Genomic DNA, 24,735 nt, shown 5'->3' with positions numbered 1-24,735 from the left:
TGTAAGTAGATCAGGAAATGTCTACAAAGACATGATTAGGTTTCTCTCTTTTATTTCTGTAAGGCTTATGGATTCCTCTGGTCTAATCCCAAATGCTTTCGTTTTGCTTGTAACCATTAAGCTGGACCTCAAGAAAACCATTCTTGATGCTTATTATATTTGCTCTTTTTAAATCTAGCAATAGCCTAAGTTCCTAAGTTGTTTTTAATAAAATTTACCTTTTTTAAGAACAGGATTGTGTTTTTGTGTCCTACGAGGTTTGTGCTTAAGTTGTTTTATTAGCTGGTGGGGGGTGTGAAAGGGCTTAAGGGTACCCCAGAGGGAGGAATTCCCAAGTGCGCCTTTCTGGGTCAAAAGGGGTTTTTTTGCACTTGGGTGGTGGCAGCATCTACCCATCCAAGGTCAGAGAGAAGCTGTAACCTTGGGAGTTTAATACCAGCCTGGAGTGGCATTATTTTAAGAATCCTTGCGGGCCCCCACCTTCTGCACTTGAAGTGCCAGAGTGGGGAATCAGCCGTGACAGTGATTGACCAGGAATATTTAAAGAGGAGGAGGGCATGAAGATGCAAGTAGTATGACTGCTTATAGAACCTCTGCCCCAAAGGATGCATCAGCAGAGGAGGTTTAGACCAAGGTGTAATGTCTCAAAAAGGCGTGCATTGAACTTCTAAATATCAAGCAGAGGTACTTTCTTAAGTGATGCTACTGATGCTGTCTGTGCTGTTCTATGGTGAACCTGTACTCCATGTGTCAGGGAAGGTACGCCAGCTGATAGCAAAGCTGGATACTTCCAGAGATATACTGGGAGATCCTCTGGGAGGAAACAACTTATCCTCGAGCTTATTCCACTATAGCAACAAACAGCTTAGGTGACTTTCTGATCTGTTTTGTTCTCTAAGGGTAAAGTTAATTTCACATCAAAGGAATGAAATCTCTTCTCTTTGCTAGAGGTTTGGGGCGTCAGGAAGAGCACAGGCAAGTGGACAGTCTGGTTTATGTGAAATTCAGAAACTACTTTGGGTGAACTGCAAGCATAGTCATAGTGAGACTTTGTCTTTATGAAATATTGTATAAGAAGAGTCTGCCATTAGGGACTCCAGTTCACCTACCCATCTGGTGATGGCAACGAGAAAGCCAAACTTCATAGACAGATGATGCATTGAAGAGGTAGCTAGGTGTTCAAAAGGTGGCTTGGTAAATGCTGAAAGGTCCCATTCAGGGACTGGTCTTATTACCTGTAGGAAAGTTCTAATTAAGCCCTTTAAGAACCTAGAGGTGATTGTATGTGTAAATACAAAGTAGCCCTGAAGCAATCTCAGAATCATTAGCAATTATATTCAAGAACTCATGGAGGACAGGTGAAGTCCCAGAGAACTGGATAAGGGTAAACATAGTACTTATCTTTAAAAAGGGAAATAAAGGGGACCTGGGGGAATTGCAGATCAGTCAGACTAACTTCGATACCTGGAAAGATACTGGAACAAATTTTTAAACAATTAATTTGTAAGCACCTAGAGGATAATAGGGTTATAAAGAATGGCCAACATGGATTTGTCAAGAACAGATTATGCCAAATCAACCTTATTGAATTATTTGATAGAGTTACTGGCCTAAACGGTGGAGGAAAGCTGTAGATGTGATATATCTGGATTTTAGTAAGGCTTTTTGCACGGTCCCACAGGACATTCTCATAAGCAAACTAGGGAAATCACGGTCTAGATAAATTTACTATATGGTGGGTGGCACAACTGGTTGAAAGACCATATTCAAAGAGTAGTTATCAATGGTTCACTGTCAAAGTGGGAGGATGTCTCTAGTGGGGTCGCACAGGGGTCAGTCCTGGGTCCAGTACTATTCAATACTTTTATTAATGACATAGATAATGGAGTGGAGAGTATGCTTATAAAATTTGCAGATTACACTAAAATGTAAGAATTTGCAAGCACTTTGGAGGACAGGATTAGAATTCAAAAGGACCTTGACAAGTTGTTGAATTCAGACCAATTCTCCAAGATGAAATTCAATAAAGCAGTGGTCTCCAACCTTTTGACACCCAAGACACTTTTTGAATTTAAGGGCAACACAGGATCTACCCCACCCCTTCCCCGAGACCCCGCCTCAGTCTCTCCACCACCCCCCTCTGTTCACTCCCCCCCCACGTCACTTGCTCTCTCCCATCTTCACTCACTTTCACCATGCTTGGGTAGGGGCTGAGGGGTTTGCAGTGTGGGAGGGGGCTCTGGACTGAGCCTGGGGCAGGAGGTTGGGGTGCAGGAGGGAGTGAGGGGTGCAAGCTCTGGGAGGGAGTTTTGGTGCAGGAGGGGGGCTCCAGTCTGGGGCAGAGTACTGGGGTGCAGGAAGGGGTGCTGGCTCTGGGAGGGGGGTCAGGGCAGAGGCAGGGGGTTGAGGTGTAGGAGGAGGTGCGGGCTCTCGAAGGGAGTTTGGATGCAGGAGAGAGTCCAGGCTGGGGCAGAGTATTGGGGTGCAGGAGGGGATACAGGGTGCTGGCTCTGGGAGGGCGGGTCAGGGCTGGGGCAGTGGGTTGGGGTGCAGGAAGGGTGCAGGCTCTGGGAGGAAGTTGGGGTGCAGGAGGGGGCTCCAGGCAGGGGAAGAGAGTTGGGGTGCAGGAGGGGGTATGGGTGCTGGCTCCGGGAAGGGGCTCAGGGCTGGTTTGGGGTGCTGGCTCTGAGAGAGGGCTCAGGGCTGGAGGTTGGGGTGCGGCCTCCCGCCAGGCAGCACTTACCTCCAGCGGCTCCCGGTCAGCAGCACAGTGTAGCTGCCACTAAGGCAGGCTCTCTGCCTACCTCAGCCCCACGCCACTCCTGGAAAGGGCCAACTTGCCCCTCCGGCCCCGGGGGGGGGGGGGAGGGCGGGCGGCACATGGCTTTGCATGCTGCCCCTCTCTGCAAGCACCACCCCCGCAGCTCCGATTGGCCGGGAATGAGGAGCTGTGGCCAATCGGAACTGCGGGGGTGGTGCTTACAGGCAGTAGCAGTGTGCGGAGGGAGACCCTTGCCCCCAGGGTCGCGCTGGCTGCTTCCGGGAGCGGCGTGGGGCTGGGGCAGGCAGGGAGCCTGTCTTAGCGGCAGCCCCACTGTGCCACTGGAGATCGCAATCCAGTTGATCACGATCTACCGGTTGGTGACCACTACAATAAAGACAAGTGCAAAGTCCTACAAAATGGGAAAAACAGGGTAAGTGTCAGTACTGCTGAAAAAGATCTTGGGGTTATAGTGGATCACAAACTGAATATGAATCAACAATGTGATGCAGTTGTGAAAATCGCTATCATTCTGGGGTGTATTAACAGGAGTGTCATGTGTAAGAAACAGAAGGTAATGGTCTCACTCTACTCGGCACTGGTGAGACCGCCGATGGAGTGCTATGTCCAATTCTGGGTGCTACATTTTAGGAAAGATGGGGACAAGGTGCAGAGAGTCCAGAGGAGATCAACAAAAATGATAAAAGGTTTAGAAAACCTGACCTGTGAGGAAAGGTTAAAAGAACTGAGCATCTTTAGTCCTGAGAAAAGAAGACTGAAAGGAGACCTGTCTTCAACTATGTTCAGGGCTGTTATTAAAGAGGACAGTAACCAATTGTTCTCCATGTCCAATGAAATTAGAACAGGACAGGGGGTTAATCTGCAGCAAGGGAGATTAAGATTTGATATCGGAAAGTTTATTCTAACTATAAATTTACTTAAGATCTGGCATAGGCTTCCAAGAGAGGTTGCAGAATCCCCATCACTGGAGCTTTTAAAGAACAGATTGGACAAACATCTGACGGGATGGTCAAGGTTTACTTGGTCTGACCTCACCACAGGGGACTGGATTTGATAACTTCTCAAGGTCCCTTCCAGCTGTAAGTCTATGCACTGATTGCCACAAGGTGAACCCACGTTGAGCTAAGGAAAAGTCCAGTCATCTTGAGGGTAAGGAGGTAATCCAAAATATCAGGAATACCTGCTGTCTCAGAAAAAATAAGGTGGTGGTGGGCCGAGATACAGAAATGCTTCCGCTTGGCTAAGTAACATTTTTGAGTCCTTTCTGCTATTAGTAAGAATAGTTGGCACAGTTTTGTGACTGAAATATTTTAGACCCAATGCCAATCCAAATACCAAGCCCTAAAGAGAAGAGCTTCTGGGCTGGGAGGTCTGACTGCCATTCTCAAGTCAAGAAATCTGGATAAGGATGAACTCTGATGAGCAGCCAGACTGACATATTCAGGAGATCTGGGAACCAGAACTAGCTGGGCCATTTGGGTATGATGAGAACAGCTCATTCAACAGGACAGAGCATCTTCCACAATATTAGAGGAAGCATCAGGATAGGAAGAAAGGCATAATTCAAACAGTCTCTCTAAGGAAGCAGGAGAGCATCACCTCCAGAGAACTGGCCCTGAGCTTCCCTGAAACAGTAGATGCTGCATTTCCTATTTGTCTGAGAAGGAAACAGATCCTGGGCAGGGGTTTCATACTTAGCGATGATGCTGTTCACCACTGACCTGTGTATTCTCACTTGTGGTTGGTGGCAAAGTATCTGCTGAGTCTGTCCACTAGTGAATTTTGGGTTCCTGGGAGGTACACTGCTGATAGGGCATTGGATTTTTGATATACCAATTCCACAGACTGGTCACTTCTTTACAAAGAGGAATGGATCTCGCTCCTCCCTATTTATGCAGAATATGGCCATCATATAGTCTGACGTTATGAGAACATGGTGAGATTGGATTAACAGTAAAAATACCCTGCAAGATTCTTGACCTGCTGCTCTGAATGCCAAGAGAATTACATTCATTCTGGTTTCCCAGGGTGTCGAAGTGTCCTGTGAGACTGGTAATGTGAGATTCTCCATCCTAATAAAGAGGCTTCTGATTATTGTGCTGTCAGGTGCGAGGGATACAAAGGATTGCCCATGAATACATGTGAAGGCTCTTTCCACTAAGTCAGAGAAACCCTTATCTTGATGGGGATTTTCACTACAGTATTCATGCTGTGTTTGGTCAGTATATGTACTGTTCAAAGCCAAGCCTGCAAGCAGAGGAGGTGCAGTCTGGTGAATGGTGTTAAGTAAGTACATGAAGCCACATGACCCAGTAGAGTAAGGCAAATACAGAGTGATGTGTGAGGGTTGTGCATAACCCAAAATCTGTCCACAGGGAGATAAGCCCTTGCTTCGAGTCTAAGGTCGCTCCTATGAAATCTACAGTCTGTGTTTATGTCAGGATAGACTTTTGCATGTTCACAGAGATTCCCAGGGATGCTGGGAGATGGAGCAGTGACAAGGTCAATGCAATGACTTCTGGACAAGTCCTGCCTGTAAGAAGACAGTCATCTAGATACAGGAAGATGGAAGAACTGCCCATCTGAATAGTGTTGCTACTATGGAAAACACTTTTATGAAGACCCATTCGGCCTAGCAGCTGCACCCTGGGAGTACCCTGTATTGATAGTTGTCAGAACCGTCCACAAATCTGAGGAATCTTCCATGGAAAGGGGGAATATCCACATGAAAGTATTTGAAATAAAACCCATTCCTTGATGCTGAAGTACCACCTGCTCTGTTGCTCCCCACTAGAGGAGGGATTTTACCTCCGGAAAGAGGATCTCCTCGTGAGAATGATCCCTGAAAAGCTTCAGGGAAGGGTGATCTAGTGGGGAGAGAAATTCAGTGCTATAGCCAGAATGGATAATATCCAGCATGCACTTGTCCATTGTTGTTTTTGTCCTGAAGTGGGAAAATTGTACAAAGCATCCACCAAAGCAGATCTCAGAATCGGGTGGAGATGGCATCAACATTGGTCTGTAGCTCCCCAGCATCTTGTCAAAAATATTTTTTGGTTGGGGCGAGAATCTGGGTAAAGGCCTCAGCTTGTAAGGCAGCTTATATTATTTCCTCTTCGGGGATGACCTATATATTCCGAGGGAACAAAGGTCTGCCTGGGGCCTTTTAATGAATGCAAAGATTCATCTGTCTTCACAAGAAGACAAGAACGGCCATACTGGGTCAGACCAAAGGTCCATCTAGCCCTATAACCTGTCTTCTGACAGTGACCAATGCCAGGTGCCCCAGAGGGAATGAACAGAACAGGTAATCATCAAATGATCCATCCCCTGTTGCCTATTCCGAGCTTCTGGCAAAACAGAGGCTAGGGACACATTCCTGCCCAATAGCCATTGATGGACCTATCCTCCATGAATTTATCTAGTTCTTTTTTTGAACCTTGTTATAGTCTTCTCAGTACACAGACTGCTTTCATCAAAAGGCAGGTCTTGTCGAGTGTTTCACACCTTCCTGGTGAACACCAAGAGAGTAGCCAAGATTTCCAATGCATCACTATAGCAGTCACCATAGATCTCGATGCAGTATCTGCAGCATCCACAGAAGCTTGTAATGAGGTTGTTGCCACTAATCTGCCCTCATCAATAAGGGCTTGAAATTGAGCCCTATCTTCCTGGTGTAACTTGTCTTTAAAGTCAAGGAACTTACTTAAAATAGTTCAGAAAACTTGGCCAGGAGGCCTGGTAGCTAGAAATTGAAAATTGGAGGCCACTGGAATTAAACACCTTTCTTCCCATAAGACCCAAACGCCTGGCTTGCCTATCTACGGGGTGACCCTTTGGTGCTGTTGCCTGGACCTTTCTGTGGCTGCTTTTATTACAAAGGAGATCCAGGCAGAGTGGGAGAAAAAGAACTCCACTCCCTCAGCTCGCGTGAAGTACTGCTTTTCTTCTCTCTTGGGGGTTCAGGCACAGGTAGCCAACATATGCCATAAAGGTCTTACTGATTCCAGTAGGGCCTCATTCACTGAGTGTGCTACTCAGCTGGATCCAGTAGGCTGTAGGATGTCCAGAAGCTTGTGTTGTGAGTCCTCGACCTCCTCTAAGAGGATCTGAAATTCTTCTGCTACTCTTCCGAAGCAGCTTTTTGAATTGTCTGTGGTCAACCAGAGGAGATGGTGAGGCTGGAGTAACCACCTCATCAGTCAAGGAAGATGATATACCTGTCAGTATCGGTGGTATTGACAGATACTGATCATTGTCCTCCTCTTCCATAGGCTCAGGAGAGTCTGGTTGGCCTCTTGGAGGGGAGGCATGGTAAGACTTCCTACTGGATAGCACAGACTCCTGTCGCTGCGCGTACAAGTCCCATTGCCCCAGTTAGGTCAGCATGAGGGGTCAAACATAGGTTGTGGTAGTATCCAAGGCACTGGGTACCCCTCAGTCCCCAAAAGGGGGTCCTCACTTGGGCAGACAAGACTTGTATCAGGAGACTCTTGATCAGTGGTTCTCAAATTTTTGTACTGTTGACCCCTTTCACATAGCAAGCCTCTGAGTGCGACCCCCCCCTTATAAATTAAAAACACTTTTAAATATATTTAACACCATTATAAATGCTGGAGGCGAAGCAGGGTTTAGGGTGGAGGCACAACCCCCCATCTAATAACCTCGCGAATCCCTGAGGGGTCTCGACCTCCAATTTGAGAACCCCTGCTCTTGATCCTCTGTCTGGGCTGAACTCTTGGTGGAGGGCAAGACAGTTCCACCAGTACATCTCTTGATGAGGAGGAGGTCGGGTCTGGTTCCATAGGTCGTGCTGGTACCAAGAAGCTGTGGCTAGTGGATGGGATGGAAGATGGGCTTCTCCCTAAATCCATGATGTCTACTGGTATTGGAATCTCCCTGGTGAGGATCAGTCCCAGCAACTGAGGAGACTGTAAATCCGGGAGGATGAAGTTTCCAGAGGATACTCTGGAGTGGTGTAAGATACTTGAGCCTTCGAAGGATGCTTATTGTTGCCTTGCCTCAATGTAAAGAGACTCTTGGTAATCGGTAGTTCCTTATGGGGCTGTGATAGTACCACTTGTGAAGGAGTCTCCAACTGCATGGTCTTCATGGGTACAGATGATTCGTGGTCCCTTGTCTACTGGTGCTTTGTCTAAGTTTTTTTTCTCTTACTTAATTGGCCTCTCAGAGTTGGTAAGACAACTCCCACCTGTTCATGCTCTCTGTATGTGTGTATATATATCTCCTCAATATATGTTCCATTCTATATGCATCCGAAGAAGTGGGCTGTAGTCCACGAAAGCTTATGCTCTAATAAATTTGTTAGTCTCTAAGGTGCCACAAGTACTCCTGTTCTTTTTGCGGATACAGACTAACACGGCTGCTACTCTGAAACTTGTCTAAGTTAGTACCACGGTCTGTGTTGATGACAATGTGGGAATGGTACTGAAGGAGCCTTGCTTCTATGTGCCTTCTGATCATGACCACGAGGCTTAGTGGACATAAGTCTTTGTGTCCTGAGTGGAAAGACTTGCCTAACCTAGACAGGGCTGGGGAGGGACTCCTTCTCTTAGTGATCTAGAAGGGGATCTGCTTTTCCCCTTATACTTACTCTTGTGAGAAGACCCAGACAAATAAATGGTTCTTCATTCTAGCCATTCCCACTCCTGAATCAAGACAGCAATTTAGGAGGTGCAATTCTCGATGGCTCAGGCTAATGTACGCTGTGGGGTGCCGTGGCTACCTGGCTCGGATCTGACTGAGGCCTCATGGCACTTTCCATCAGGTGCTTCCAAAATGCACTTCTTGTGCCTGCCACACAGGGCCAGCTCCAGGCACCAGCTTGCCAAGCAGGTGCTTAGGGCGGCCACTCCGGAGAGGGGAAGCAGGTCCAACTATTCGGCGGCAATTCGGCGGACGGTCCCTTACTCCCGCTCAGAGCGGAGGACCTCCTGCTGAATTGCCGCCGCAGATCGCAATCACGGCTTCTTTTTTTTTTGCGCCGCTTGGGGCAGCAAAAACCCTGGAGCCAGACCTGCTGCCACATTTGTCTGGGGAAGGAGCAACAGATTCTGCACTTAGCAGAGAAATGAGCTTCTCTGAGGCAATAGAGGCAGCACTGATGGTCATTGCTGAGCGCAAAGGTATGAGGGCAAGAGAGACAGTTTTTGAAGCCCAGAAGCCTGGGCATTATCTAAGTCCTGTGATGGGGGAATTAGTTTGATCCCCATCCCAGAGAATCCTCCAACTGCTAGCTAAACTTGTAAACTACTAACAACACTAACTATATATAAAACATTGTAATATTTACGTTGAAGAGGCAGTTTCGGACAATGGAGATTCTGATTCAGGCCATGCAGCAGTAAGAAGGAACTGAAGGGGCATCAGTCCACACTGCCCCTTATACTTTCATCCTGGAGCACAAGGAGAGCAACAGCATAGGTGTGGACCCGTGGTCCCTCTAATTTTTTACGTCCATGTGAGGACTGAATTTTGTTATGTGCACCAATATGGAGGTGATGTGTGGTGAGGGTGGGGTCGAGGGGTTTGGAGTGTGGGAGGGGGCTCAGAGCTGGGGCAAAGGGTTGGAGTGCAGGCGGGGGTAAGGGCTCTGGCTAGGGATGCAGGCTCTGGGGTGGGGCCAGGGATGAGAGGAGTAGGGTGCGAGAGGGGGCTCAGGGCTAGGCTAGAGGTGTGGGGGGATGAGGGCTCTGGGGTGGGGTTGGGGATGAGGGGTTCAGGATGTGGGAGGGGGCTCAGGGCTGGAGCAGAGGATTGGGTATAGGGGGTGAGGGCTCCAGCTAGGGGTGAAGGCTCTGGGGTGGGGCCAGGGATGAGGGGTTTGAGGTGCAGGCTAAGGACTCCCTCCAGCAGAGGGAGGACTCCCTCCAGCCCTCTCTCGCTGCAGCAGCTCAGGGCTGGGTGAGAGGTACCTCTCCCCAGCCACAGCAGCTCTTGCAGGGCTGGGCTGGGCTGGTCCGGGCCAGGGGAGGGGCACCTCTCCCTGGCAGCTCCAGTGGAACTGGGCTGGGCCAGGCCATGGGAGGGGCTCCTCTCCTCTGCAGCTCCGGAGGGGCTGGGCGACGGGCTCCTCTCCCCGGCTGCGTCAGCTCTGGCAGGACAGGGCTGGGCTGAGCTGGGGGAGGGGCGCCTGCGCAGCCCTTGATAGTTTGCTGCGTGGCCACGCAGCTTATGGGGAACTTAGGTGTGGACCAATGGGCACAACTTAAAAGAATTCTCTGCTCTCAGTAAAAGCAGCAAAGAGTCCTGTGGCACCTTATAGACTAATAGACGTTTTGGAGCATGAGCTTTCGTGGGTAGAAGAAGTGGGTATTCACCCACGAAAGCTCATGCTCCAAAACGTCTGTTAGTCTATTAGGTGCCACAGGACTCTCTGCTGCTTTTACAGATCCAGACTAACATGGCTACCACTTTGATATTCTCTGCTCTCAGGTACACGGAGCCCATTTATACCCACAATAGAATACACATAGGGACCAAAACTTGGAAGAAATTTTTGCCCTCCTGATTGAGAAAGACAACCTTCATATTGTAACTTCTGTCTTGTGGAGACATGAAAGACTGAAACAAAAGCAGCAAAAGAGGTGTGAACCTCCTCCGGTGCTCATGATGAGGTGTTAATAATGAGGTGTTAATTATTAATTTTTAAACTTAAACACTAATGCTGTTAACCATGTAACAAGATGTTCATCTATTCAGCAAACACTACGGTCAACAGACTGACATGTTAACAGCAATGCATTCGGAAATATCAAGTGTCACTGCCTAGATGAAACGTGCAGGCAACACAAACAAAGAATTTTTGTTTGGTGCCTGGAAACTCAAGAATGTCAGCACACAAATACAACACATCAAGTGACGGTGTACAGATGTGGCTATTTATTGCCATGGTGGAACCTTCTTCGAGCAATTGCTAACAAGGTCCCTTTGCCTGATTTTCCCCATACATGAAAACTGTTCACCTTGCAACAGAGAATGTTGTTTCCCCAATGTGAAAATTCTTCAATGTGTTGGTTGCAGTTTGTGTGTCATCACCAGTATTTTGCTGCTGCTATCATGCATTTTTGTTTTTGCTTTCTTTTCCTGGAAACATCATGGAACCTACTACTGCTTCAGGAAAAGCTGCAAAAACTCTTTTTATTGTGACGCCACTGAGAGCTTACTGAGTTTTCAGTTCTCTCTTTTTTTAGTTAGAATTTTTTTTTATTAGAGAGGTAGTGTTTTGAGTTGTCTTTGATGAACTGGACCAGATGGTGGGGTGGGTGTGTTTTGTTCTCTGTCGGGGCCACAATTCTGTTGTATGTTTTTCATTCTCTTCAGGAGACGCATATGCAGTTCCCCTTGGTGACTTAAAAAAATTCATGAGGTCAAACTCATCCCAGGTGAAAATCCATTTACTTTTATACAGTTAACATCAGAGACTAATTTGGCACATAATTTGATAAGATGCGAAATAATATTCTTATATATGCTGGGTACAAGAGAGGAGCTATGCCTAAGAACATAGTTATTGTACAGATTTTGTGCGTGTTGTGAATTTTGCACTATTGGATGAAACATATCCTGGATGAGAAAGCTATACATGTATATTTTAATATGCGCTAGGTGTCTCAGACATAAAAGGGAAGAGCTTTTATTGCAGAAGCAGCAAAATGAAGTGAGACAAAGGCAAATAAGTGGGGAGAGGTCAAAATCATACAGGACTTATAAAAATGATAAGGAGCATGATCTTGATGGAGTGTAGGAGAGAGGGGCAACAGAGGATTTTGAAGAGGGGGATCACTTGGTCAGAAAATGGCCAAGGAAGAAGATTTTAGCTAGGAACTGATACACTACTTTGTGGTGTGATGTGACGTACTGATGTGTAAGGAAAATTGAACATATACCGTAGATGTTTACAAGAATTAAAAGACACTTCATTCTCCTCCCTTAAGAAGAACTAAGAAAACTAACTAAAGACACTTGGAGACACTGCATCCCATAGCAAATTTGGGAAGTGAACATTTCACAAATCTTCCAACAGCAATATTCTGCCTTGCCAAAGGCCACAAGTGAAACAAGACAGATATTTCCATGGCTTCTATTTTACAAATTACCAGCTCCAGGTTGTACTTATAACTTTCTATATTTACAAAGTAGAAGGCACCTACTGTTGGTCTTTTAACCCCTTGGCACACTGTTAAGTAAAAACTGTTTTTACTGGTCTCTCCCATATGAAAGAGCTTTGATCTTTAGTAACTCTTTCAAAGGTTCAGCTTGAAATATTGATTATTTCTGACTGCTTTTCACCAGAATATTTTTCCATAACCTTAGCTCTTCAACAAGAAGATTTTCACATTTCTGTTCTTTTCAAATATTCTGTGTTTCCAACACTATATATATAACAAATATATCTATAATTTTAACAAATGTTAAAGTAAAAGAATGTTATTTTGCTGTTTGTAGCATTTGAGGGAAAGGCATAACATATTTTTTAGAAAAAGAAAAAAATGCTGCAACGAACAAAGTGTAAACTACAAGAACAAAATGGAGGAAAACTTTAAAAAAGATCACCTTAATAAAAATTTTAAAAATAGGAAGGATAGAAAATAAGCATCAAATTCACTCAACCTGAAAAATAAAACCCCCTACTTTTCATATTTGTCCAAAAAGGGTAGTGATTAATATTTAGCTGTTTGAAAAGTATCATTTTTTTAAAAAAAGCAAATCGAGGGAAAGACTAGAAGCCACAGCTTAAATGAGGTGAAATATCAGTGCTTTTCCTCCCTTGATGCCTTAGCAGCAAAGACCACAAAGAAAAAACTCCCACTAGGTTTGTTTTAATGATAGGCTGAACATTTCAGCTAAAAACCCAAAAGTTTTCTGAGACACACTGGAAAAAAATCAGCTTACTAGGGGAAATGAGGGGGGAAAGTCTTATTTTGTTCCCTAAAGACATGCCTTTGCCTGAAAAAATAAAATTACAGTGCTACAGTATTTATGCAATAATGCCTCAGTCTCTTTTATGCTAATAAATTAAGTGTTTAGAAAATAATACTGCTGTCAGCAGCCCCAAAAAGAAAAAAAGGACAGTCCTTCTGACAGCTAAGTATATCTGGAACAGGAATTAGCTCATGCATCTAAGTGCTGTTGCTAGGTAACAGCACACTTTGGTTTCATAATTTTGAGACCCACTCTTGTCATCTAGAATCATAAGTGTATGAGGCTCTCAAGAAGAATTGCTCCAGAGCACAGTGGAAGTGTATATCTTAACTCGAGTTGCTAGGAACCATGCAGAATGAGTACAGAAATGACAAATTAATTTTAATCAAAGCAGAATTGAAACTAGTGGTGATAATACAAGACTAAAGAATTTTAAAATTTATTTCCCCATGATTTTTAGCTTTTCTACCCATTGCAAATAAGTACCAGTTGCCACTAAAGATCATGTTTGCCAAGCGTCACCACACTGTGGTATCTGAGATATTACAGATTTTTTTATTCTTAGAATTAAAAGAAAATAAACAGGTAATTCTTTGCTGTAGTCTGCTTCTCTCCCTTTCTAGGACATACATATGGGACTAGAGTTGTGCATAGAAAAGTAATTCTGTTTCACGGAGGATTTCGATATTTTGAGATGAGTTTTGTTCCAATTTTTTTCCTTAACTCTTCACTAAAAGGTTAATTGTGACCATAATTAATATTAATAAAAAGGGGGAAAGATCTCAGGGCAAAATAGGGAAAGAACAGCGTAAACAATATTTAGATAAATTACATGTATTTAAGTCAGCAGAACCTGATGAAATTCACCTTAGAGTACTTAAGGAACTAGCCAAAGCAATAGTGCCCAGAGCCGCAAACCTGTCAAATTTACTAATAGTTTTGAGTTGACCAAAACTGCATTACTGGCAAAAAAGCAAAAAATTTTGCCCAGCTCTAATCATATGATATTACTGGAAACATTTGCAAAGAGACTGTTACTGTTATTTTTATATACTTAGGAGGTGCTAGAGTACTATGGTGACAGGGACCATATAAAGAAGACAGATTAGATAGATTAATAGAGAGAAAAAGAGCCAGATCCTCACTCATTTACTGCAATGGAATGACACTTATTTTCCCCATCTGGCCAATTCTGTATGGCGTATTTATTCTCTGGAACTACCCTGTATATGCCAATTGAAACCGAGTCAGCCATTAACAAGAATCCATATGCCTATTTGTTTTTCCACTTTCATCTTGCAATAGTAACAATGACCTTGGTGCAGGATACTTCCTGGGGACTAATGAATAGCTGATGGGAGCTGCGCAGTCTGGTAATGCTAGGGCAGACAACTAAGCCTCAAGAAATGCCCTGAGAGGGAAAGGGGGTTACAGTAACAAGTTACTTGAGATGTCTGGACCCTATTGGTATTCCACTGTTGGTGCACCTGCGACTAGAAGGTTTTATACTAGCAGTGTCAATTGGTACTGGCCCCTGGTTTCCCAATACTCAGTTTTGAACCACTTAATCCACTCCCTGCACTAGTCACCAGTCTGGTAATTTTCCAGCACTGGAGAATTCGTTACTATTTGCTAGTATGCGTGGTCCTAATATTTTTGCTAAAATCCAAAACTAAAATTTGCTGTCCTGGTCTCATACTAGAGATTAACCAAAGTCTGGCAGTGCTCCCGTGACCATGAAACACGGCACTTTGCAAAAGACTTATTTTGGTTAATGTCCATTGCCAGTGCAGAAGATTCTCCCAAGGTGTGTTCACAGCTCAGTCGTCAGAACGAAGTAGAAGAGTTAAATGCTGACTTGCAGAGCTGCTGCACTACAAGGGAAATGTTGCTTCTGTTTCCCTCGAGTTGATTGGTGATTCTTGGGAGAGAGAGGACAAAGGAACTTGGCCCATGGGATTGTGGGATAATTCTTGCAGATGTCGGAGGGTTGAGGAGGGGCTGCATTTACACAGCAAAGTGATAGAGCTTGAGCCCTGGGCCTCAGCTTGACTTGGACTCAAACCCTCCACTCTCACAAGGCCCTAGGACCTTGAGTCCAAGCCTGACAGATGTGTGTGTAGATGGAAGCAGGGTTGGGGCTCAACCCTGAATCTGAGCCCAGATTTATGCTGCAGTGTAGACACACCCAAAGAAACCATATCCTTATGGAAGATTGTGTAGGGAGGGTCCATTGTAAGAGTTCCGAGCACACCAACTTCTCCCAGAGATGATCACAGTGAGGAAGACCACTTTTATAGACAGATGAAGAAGGTAGGAGGAGGCCAAGATGTTCGCATCAGTTTCAGTACCAGACAAAAGCTTCTGATAAAGGTTTCAGAACCCTTAAAGTCATAGAGTCAGTGAAGACAACAGTTCTCCACCAGAGAATGGAAGGTGTTGATCGCTGCTAAATCCACATGCAGAGAGCTCAGAGATAGGCCCAACTTCTCTAGGGAAAGGCCGTAGTCCAAGTTGGTAGGGAACTCAGTCTTCTGGAGGTATCTGATGATGCTAGCACCAGACATACAATCTCTTCTACTTAGCTGCATAATGTTTTCTCACAGAGATTTTCCTACTGTTATTGAGGACGGTTTTTACCTTCCCTGAACATGACCTTTCTAAACTCATCATCCACTCAAATACCAGGCTGTTAGATGGAGGGATGCTGAATTGGGATGGTTGGTCTTGCCTTTTTCCTGAGTCAGTAGATTCAGAAACAGCTGGATTTAGATGCATTGACATGTCACCAACCAAAACGGTTTCAGCCATCAGGGTGCCACTAGGATTACTGATGGGTTGTTCTACTTGATTTTCCTCAGGGCTGAAGGTAAGAGAGATATGGGTGGGAAGGCATATCTTAATGGCTCTCACCACTGAACTAGGGATGTGTCCCCTTCAGAAATTGTGACTCTAAACTATTTAGGAACAGTAGGCTGGGCATTTCATGTTCATTTGGAAGATGAAGAGGACCCACAATGGGAATCCCCACTCCCAGAAGATGTTCTATACGACTGAGTCAACTCAGTTCCCATTAGTGTTCCCTGTGAAAGTGCCCGCTGAGTCTGTCTGCCAAAGTGTTCAGTATTTCCAGGAGGTGCACTGCTGACAGGGTTATCTGGTATCAAATATACCACTTCCAGAGTTTGACTCCCCCGTGTGAAAGCGGTGGACCTCACTCCTCCCTGTTTAGTAGTAAACTATGATCATATTGCCTGACATGACCTGAATGTGCAGGGCCCAGTTGAAAGGAAGGAATCTTTTGCAGGCTTCGTCTACTGCTTGCAGTTTGAGATGATGTGCAGCTTGGATTCTTGTTGGGACCACAAACCTTGAGCCATATGATCATCCAGATGTGCTCCTCACTCCAGTAGGGGGCCAACCAAAGTCACCATCTTTGCAGGTGGGAGTGTAAGAATGAAGGGAACGCCTATGCACACAGCTTCTTTGCTTTCCCAGTAGGTGAATGATGTCAGGTCACTGAGGGGAACAAACTTTATTGTCCAGGTTCCCTGCTTGGAGTGTAGACTGTCCATAACAATGCCTGAAGGTGGACAATGTGGAGCCTTGCTAAAGAGTCAGGTAGGTGAAGGTAGCCATGGGGCCTAGGACATCCTGGTGGGATCTAACTATTGCCAGAGCCAGGAGATGAAATCCCTCCTTATTTGGAATCTGTCCACAGGTAAGTATGTTTTCACTGAAATTTAGTCCAGAGTTGCTCTGATAAAGTCTATAATTGGCACTGGAACTAAAGTGGACTTTTCTGTTTACTTGAAGTCCTAAGGCAGCCCTTAATTGGAATCAGGTGTCCCTCATTGACCTGAGGTAACCCCTTCTCAGCTAGTAGGAAAGAGGGCCTTTAATATTCTGGGGCTAATAGATCTGCCTTCTAGTACCCTCTTGCAGCCATCCAGCCTGGTTTTGTCACAGGATGCACACAGATTCATCAGTTTTTCACTACACAGATTGTTGACCTTGATGGGGAGGTCCTCCACAGTAGCCTGAACTTTGGTGAAACCCAAAGGGGTGAAGTTCCAGTATAGCCTGACCCTTGCTAGGGCCTGCAGTCAGGAAGATGTCCAGAAATTTTTGAGAGGAGTCCTGGACTTCCTCCAGGGGAATCTGCAGTGACTCTGCAATTCTCCCCAGGGTGTCCTAAAATTGTCTGTAGTCGTTGGATGACAATGGTGAAGCCGGTGCTACCACATTGTTCGGAGAGAAGGATGAGCGTGCCACAGGATGACTGAGTGGACCCATCTGTTCAGGTTGATCTTCCTCCTCAGAACACTCCCCAGGGGGTTGAGGCTACTCTGTACAAGGTGACCTCAGTCTGAATTCCTGCTCAGATCCTTTGAAGTTGAGAAGTTAGATGTAAGGATCCCAAGAACCCCAATAGGCCCTGTGAGTGAGATTGTAAGGGTAAGGATATCACTCTCCTTAGGATTACACAGCGAGATAAAGAACGGATGTTGCTTGAATGCCAGCAAACACTGGGACCATACGCTGACAGGCTCTGTCATGCAATGATACCAGATTACTTGCTACTAGCATGGCGTGGTCAAGTGTCCAACCATGGAGGACGGAATAAGGCTGCACTGCCCAGAAACCTTGTGGCAAGGCTTTTGGAGTACCTCCAGGAGAGCTTCATGGAGATGTCCCTGGAGGATTTCCGCTCCATCCCCAGACACGTTAACAGACTTTTCCAGTACCTGTACTGGCCGCGAATGCATCCCAAGTCCTCAGGGCAAAGTAATCATTAAAAAACGCTTGCTTTTAAAACAAGTTTTATATTTTAAAAGATAAACTCACCTGAGGTCCCTTCCATTGGGTCATGGTCTTGGATACTGGCTTGAGAGGCTTGGGAGGGTACTTCAGTCAGGCTGAGAAAAAGATCCTGGCAGTTGGGGAGAATGGAGTGCTGTGTGCTCTCCGCAAGCTCATTCTCCCCCTCCTCCTCCTCCTCCTCCTCCTCCTCTTCCCTGTGCGCAGAATCTTCAGGTGTGGCTGATGAGATTACCGCCGCCTCGGAATCCACGGTCAGGGGTGGGGTAGTGGTGGCGGCTCCCCCTAGAACTGCATGCAGTTCGTGTAGAAGCGGCATGTCCGCAGCTCTGACCCGGAGTGACCATTTGCCTCCTTTGTTTTTTGATAGGCTTGTCTGAGCTCCTTGACTTTCACGCGGCACTGCTCTGAGTCCCTATTGTGGCATCTCTCCATCATGCCCTTGGAGATTTTTTCAAAAGTTTTGGCATTTTGTCTTTTCGAACGAAGTTCTGCTAGCACTGAATCCTCTCCCCATACAGCGATCAGATCCAGTACCTCCCGTACGGTCCATGCTGGTGCTCTTTTTCGATTATCGGCCTGCATGGTTACCTGTGCTGATGAACTCTCTGTGGTCACCTGTGCTCTCCACGCTGGGCAAACAGGAAATAAAATTCAAACGTTCGCGGGGCTTTTCCTGTCTACCTGGCCAGTGCATCCGAGTTCAGATTGCTGTCCAGAGCGGCCACAATGGTGCACTGTGGGATAGCTCCCGGAGGCCAATACCATCGAATTGCGGCCACACTAACCCTAATTCGAAATGACAATATCGATTTTGGCGCTATTCTGTTCATCGGAGTGGAGTACAGAAATCGATTTTAAGAGCCCTTTATTTCGAAATAAATGGCTTCGTTGTGTGGACGGGTGCAGGGTTAATTTGATTTAACACTGCTAAATCCGAATTAAAGTCATAGTGTAGACCAGGCCTCAATCTCTAACCCAAGGGGCCTCCACCTGTCCAGACTACTGTACCCCTTTAGGAGTCTGATTTGTCTTGCATACCACAAGTTTCACCTCACTTAAAAACTACTTGCTTACAAAAATACAAAAGCGTCACTGACAAATTGCTTACTTTCTCATTTTGTCTGTATTAAATTTTAGTCTGTACTAACTTCACTAGTGCTTTTTTTGTAGCCTCTTGTTAAACTAGGCAAATATCTAGTTCATGTAAGGAAGCTGTATGGAAGACCTCTGCGTACCCCTAGTTGAGAACCACTGTTCTAGCTCACCAGAGGAATACAAATCTTTAGGAATACAGAGCCAGGGCCTAAGAATAGTACACTCAGGTCTAAGACTTGGGGAGCAGGAGCAGGGTCTGACTTTTCATGGAGCCAACTATACTGACTTAGGTCCAGCAGTGCATGTTGATATTACTGAGTCCTTCTTCCCACTCTGGTGTAGTACTGCCAGCGCACCAGGAGATTGCTTCCTTCTCTCTCATGGCTGGTACCTTTGGAGTGCTCTTAGACCTCAATACCAGCAATTCGGATCATTGCTCCCCACAACCTCCTGACACACCTGTACAAAGTCTCATTAGTGTAAGGGAGGCAATCCTCCGCCAGAGGTCTTGGGAGGAGATTTCTTCCACTTTTTATGAGGGCATTTGTTCTTACTCTCTTTCTGATGCCTGCTAGAATTCTTAGGCCTGGTCTCTAATGGTCCGGAGCTAGGCAGTATCTGGCTAGGAGAGGCACCTTCAGCCAGTGTACAACATCAGACAAGCCAGGGTCTGACTGAGGCCTCATCAACTATTCCATCAGGTGTCTTCGGACCCAGAATTCACAGGATTTCTGGATTCAATATGGAAAATAACAGCAACTAGTGGGATTCCCCAAGGTAGGGTTGCCAACATTGTATTTAAAAACACGGGACAGACCTCAGATGTCCCCAATCTTGACTTGAACCTCTGAGGACAAGACCCTTTCCCCTCACCCCATGTTTTCTAGGATTTCTCTCTCATCAGCGCTGGATGCTGCAGAGAATCCAGAGCCTCAGGTGTTGGGCCAGCAGCTGCTGCAGCTCCTGTTCAGGTTCTGCACGGACACCAGGAGCCAAGGTGGAATCTGCAGTTGCTGGTTTCTGCCTGCTGCTGTGCTGTCCACCCTGCTGGGGATGTTGGCAGAGACTCTAAGAGAAGGGAGACTACAACCTGGGAGTGCTGAATCCCCTGCCAGACAGAGCCCCTTTCTAACCCTGGCCCTTCCGTGCAGTTCCAGAGCACACAGCCCCGTTCACTTCCTCTGCCAGAAAGAGCCTGTGCAGAGAAAGTAGATGGGGCTGTGCTCAAGGGCTGGAGTTAGCAGGGGGCCCTGTGCAGCAGAGGGCCAGTTCTCATGGGTGCATAATCCACTCCCCTCCTGACACTGTTTTTCCTGCACAACACTGAAGGGCCAGGGTTGGGGGAGGGAATGGAAAGATGCAGCTATGGGTACTGGTCCCCTGCTGTTTCAATATGGGATAAAAGGTGTCCCGTACTGATTTAGTAAGCAATTTTCTATTTAAATAAGGGACATCCCTTCTAGTACAGGACTGTTAGTAACCCTATTCCAAGGTAACAAACACGAGTCGGCGGGAGAGGGGGGGAGGGAAGTGTCACTCACTGGGAAGACACAGGGGCAGTCCCATCGGACTTGCAGCTGGGGATCTAGTTCTAGCCATACTAGGAACTCCAAATGGTGGAGAGGTAATGAAGGGAGAAACACCCTGGTTCCCAGAGCACTATCTAAGCACCAAAACTAACTAACTAGCTAAAAGGTAAAACTATTTACAGAAAAACCTGATTGGAAGCAGGTCCGTTAGCAAAGCTGCTGACACCAAGGATTCCATCTCAGACCACAAGCAGTAGAGCGGAACTGGAGAGGTAGTCATTCTGGGCCTCTTCTTACCCCCTCAGTTCTGAGCACAAGGGGGCACAGGCTCGGACCAACAGGCACTGCTAGTGTAAAATCTTTCAGTCTCAAGTACTCAGAGCACATGCTCACCTCCAGTGGAATACCCACGGAGACAACCACTTGAAGAAGAAAAATCTCCATTTTAGTGAAATCATTCCCTTTTCTTTTTAGGTTGAATACATGTACAAGTAAATCGTGTTATCAAATGTTTCACAGATATTTTCATGACTTCAGTTAGGTAAAAACAAATTTCACCCTGTTCATGGTGTCCTTTAAGTAAAAAAAATAACACAGATCAAGTGAGAATGAGCAAATAAATTATGGATAAAAACTTATTTTGAAAAGTTTTAAACCAATACTGTATGACTTAACATAGTTTTACAGAACTCTATAGTCAAAATATATAGAAAACCATTATATGTATTTTTTTAAACGAATAAAGTTATCCCACTCTTATTCCTTCTGTCAAGTCTATATAATAAGAGCTCTATTAATTTAAAAGAAAAATCTTTTATACCCAGGTTATGTTTAACACTGTAATTTAGAATGTATGAATCAAGAAAGGAGTCTAGAGCAGATACGCAAAGAAAAATGGCCTATTGATGCAGGCTTGCATTAATGCATATGGTCGTTTTTTGTGAGAGTGGCTTTTTATGTACAAGTGAAATAGAGGAAATACTGCAATTTGGCCATACATCCATATTAGGCAGCTGGATTTCTTAGTCTCAATGCTGCAGAGAATTTCTCTATCTGAAAACCTACAAATATATTTTCTCCGGAAAGTCAGGAACTAGTATATTTATTAATGTTATTCATTTACAAAATGGGCCCATTTCCAAGAGTCAATGGGAGCATGTAAACTTATTAAAAATACTATGTATGTATAATTAAGACATATGCAAGGCCCATCTCTTCTGTCAGGGTGGGTATGCTCTTAGTTTATTTTATGCAGGTATCTTTCTACTGACTTTGGTCAACAGGATGTGTGTACAATTTATTAATACTTCACATGTGCTCAGAGAAATGTTGTAATAACATGCGATTTTATTTTTTGCTTTATGGTGGCACGTTGGCCACCTCAACATTTTTCTGAGGCAACCTGAAGAAAGAAGTCCAGAATTATCCTGCGTTGTTGATGTTTGGGTGGACACAGCCTGCAAAAAATTCAGCATTTGCATGCTGTGACACATTTTCTATATTCTTTGGTGAGAATGACCAGAGAAAATAAGAAAAGTATGGCCATGTTACTGACCATATTGTATATATTACTGTGACTTTATCATAACAGCCATGTTCATCCTTTCTTAAAAATGTTCTTGTTCTTTTTCTCCTGGTATAATCTAAATGCAAGGATTGTTCACCCAGTATTTGAGATGACTGTTTACATTTGGATTTCTGAATCTTTTGTGGTATATAAATGATAGTCAACTATTTCATATGTAGGAAAGAAGCTTGATAAAGCAAAAAAACAGTGATGTGTGTGAGAAAAGCACATTAACACTATTTTTCCTTTATTTTGGGGGGGGGGGGGGAGGCGGGAAGGCCAAAAGAATAAATACTTTTTATGAATATGACTCAAATTTCTGAATATTTCTGCAGCACTTATGACAATAGCCTTTCAAAAACAAACACACAAAAACAGTCCCCTCCAGTCTTTGATAACTTCTTGCATATATGGTCTTTGAACATACCTCTTGGCCAACCACACTTTGGCTTTTATGCAAGTGATGATGTCAACTAGCCCCTGCTGAAGGTCTGAATTAACCTGGTGTTTAGATTCCAAGTAGGACCCCAGCAAGTGAAAAACCTAAATCCAAAAAGAAAAAAAGTTGCAGACTGTTGTAAAAATATTTTTTTGACTCCTCAGCTCCTAGCTTTCACCCTTCTTCAAAATAACCCCGTAGAAGAAAACCGCCACTAGCAAGATGACCCTCTACTATTCATGCAGAAAAGTGTGTTAGTTTTGGTTAATGGCAAGTTACATCCTCAATCTACTTTTCTATTATGTGTACTTTTCACAATACAAAATAAAAAGATAATTATCCCACAATAATTACTATATTTCATTAGTTATAAAGTTAACAACCTAGTAACTGATTTCAAGAGCAAAACAATTTAAACATATTTCTTGACACCAGCAGTTTTGCATCCACTCAAAATGAGCTTATCAATCTAGAGGTGGCAGCAAACCATGCATGCTTATTCTACAAATGAAAATTACTTAGAACTAGTCCCTCTTAGTGAGACTTCTATCTTTTCATCAACTTAATCAGAACAAGTACAATCACTATTTAAATTGTTTTAACCCCTTAAAATGAATGAAATAGAATGTGTACTAGTGACATCTGGGTTAAACATTCTAGCTTTTATTTGAATATACAGGTCATACATAAAAACTGTGTAAGAAATTGGTTTCATTTTTTGGAGTAATTATTCTAATTAACTGGTTATTATACTATCAACTGCATGTTTGTTTTACTTGGATTATAAAAAAAGAGATAGGCCCCAGTCCTGCAATGAGATGTGCACAGAGGAATCCCTAGAGCAGGAGTCGGCAACCTTTCAGAAATGGTGTGCCGAGTCTTCATTTATTCACTCTAATTTAAGATTTCGCATGCCAGTAATACATTTTAACGTTTTTAGAAGATCTCTTTCTATAAGTCTATAATATATAATTAAACTATTGTTGTATGTAAAGTAAATAAGGTTTTTAAAATGTTTAAGAAACTTCATTTAAAATTAAATTAAAATGCAGAGCCCCCAAGACCGGTGGCCAGGACCCGGGCAGTGTGAGTGCCACTGAAAATCAGCTTGCATGCCGCTTTCGGCACGCATGCCATACGTTGCTTATTCCTGCCCTAGAGCCAAAATGCCTGTGCATATCTCATTGCAAGTTCTGGGCCCAATGTTGCAACATTGTTCTGCCTATTAATAGACTTGTGTATAAGAGTAAAATCATAGAATATCAGGGTTGGAAGGGCTCAGGAGGTCATCTAGTCCAACTCCTTGCTCAGAGCAGGACCAATCCCCAGACAGATATTTGCCCCAGATCCCTGAATGGCCCCCTCAAGGATTGAACTCACAACCCTGGGTTTAGCAGGCCAGTGCTCAAACCACTGAGCTATCCCTTCCCCCCTGATACTTTCTACTGTATTTCTTTTCTTAGAATGTCAGCTGTTGTAGTGATATTATCACAGGAGGGAAAAGTTGGTGACAGTCTCACAGACACCTGAGATAGTCCCAAACTATCCTTCCTGAAGCCCTCAAAACTTGGACCCTGACTACAGCTGCTGAAGTGGAAAAAAAACGCTGCCCTACTTCCCTATATTTACTGCAGGTCCCTCCTACCTACAGAAAAGCAGACCTGCAATGCCATCAGACTTCCCCAATACCACTTCTAGGGAGTTACATACCAACAAACTACAAAAGCTTTCCATGCTGTCACCACTAACTTAATATTTATTGATTAAAAGCCACTGTAAAGTTATACAGTTTTGGAACACACACTAAAGCCACGTCTACATTTACCGGTATCAACCTCAGAGCACTCTCTGGTCGACTCTGGTACTCCACCGGAAGGAGAGGAGTAAGGTAAGTCGATGGGAGAGTGTCTCCCGTCGACGCAGCATGGTGTAGACACCGCTATGTAACTTAGGTCGACTTACCCTGGTAGTATAGACAAGGCCTAAGTTAGAAACTGTGTAAACTTTAGTTTACAATTAATTTTCCAACAATCAAATCTTCTAAATGTCCTTCGTTTAAAAAAAATCAACATAGCTCAAATGACAACTTGATGACGAGTGTATAAACTCAGTGCACATTTGCTCAGCTTAATCAGGGAAAAACAAACAAACATGTTTTTGTAACTTTTGGTAAGTTTCAGCCTTGCTTGTGAAAGTAAAGCTGTCTTCTTTCAACTGTGCCACCTATGCCGCATTGTCATTATATAAAATCTCTGGCTAGATCATTCTGAAATCAGGAGTTGCAATTTCCTCAGCAACAACTAGAGACCCAACAAATGTGGAATGATTTATAACGAAGAGAATTTAGGAACAAAAAGCCACACAAACCAAAACAAAATTCTCTGTTTTGTTTTTTGAAAAAGATAGCAAGTGGGTCCCTAGTTAACTGACTAAACAATATAAAATCATAAAAGAAGTATAAACATGAGTTTTTTTTTTTTGGGGGGGGGGGGGGGGGGGGGGGGTTTTTTTTTTTTCTTTCTTTTGGGGTCTGGACCTTTTGTTCTCTTTTTTA

The 24,735-nt window shown here is 44.5% G+C and overlaps 1 protein-coding gene across 7 annotated transcripts in view; it reads right to left on the bottom strand.

Moving 5' to 3' along the window:
- THADA (THADA armadillo repeat containing) overlaps positions 1–24,735 on the bottom strand; it is a 324,280-nt gene that overhangs the window by 84,483 nt on the left and 215,062 nt on the right. For 6 of the 7 annotated variants that reach the window (XM_034764451.1, XM_034764450.1, XM_034764454.1 and 3 more), the window contains one exon: positions 22,170–22,285. The exons of the other annotated variant lie outside the window; for it this stretch is intronic. In XM_034764451.1, the coding sequence (XP_034620342.1) occupies positions 22,170–22,285 (116 nt within the window). The remainder of the gene's footprint in view (positions 1–22,169; positions 22,286–24,735) is intronic. 7 annotated transcript variants of the gene reach the window in all.

Source organism: Trachemys scripta, chromosome 3 (assembly GCF_013100865.1).
Source record: "Trachemys scripta elegans isolate TJP31775 chromosome 3, CAS_Tse_1.0, whole genome shotgun sequence".
In the NCBI taxonomy this organism is placed as follows: domain Eukaryota; kingdom Metazoa; phylum Chordata; order Testudines; family Emydidae; genus Trachemys; species Trachemys scripta.
Note: the sequence above shows the minus strand (reverse complement) of the source record. Positions and strands in the feature narration are given on the sequence as shown.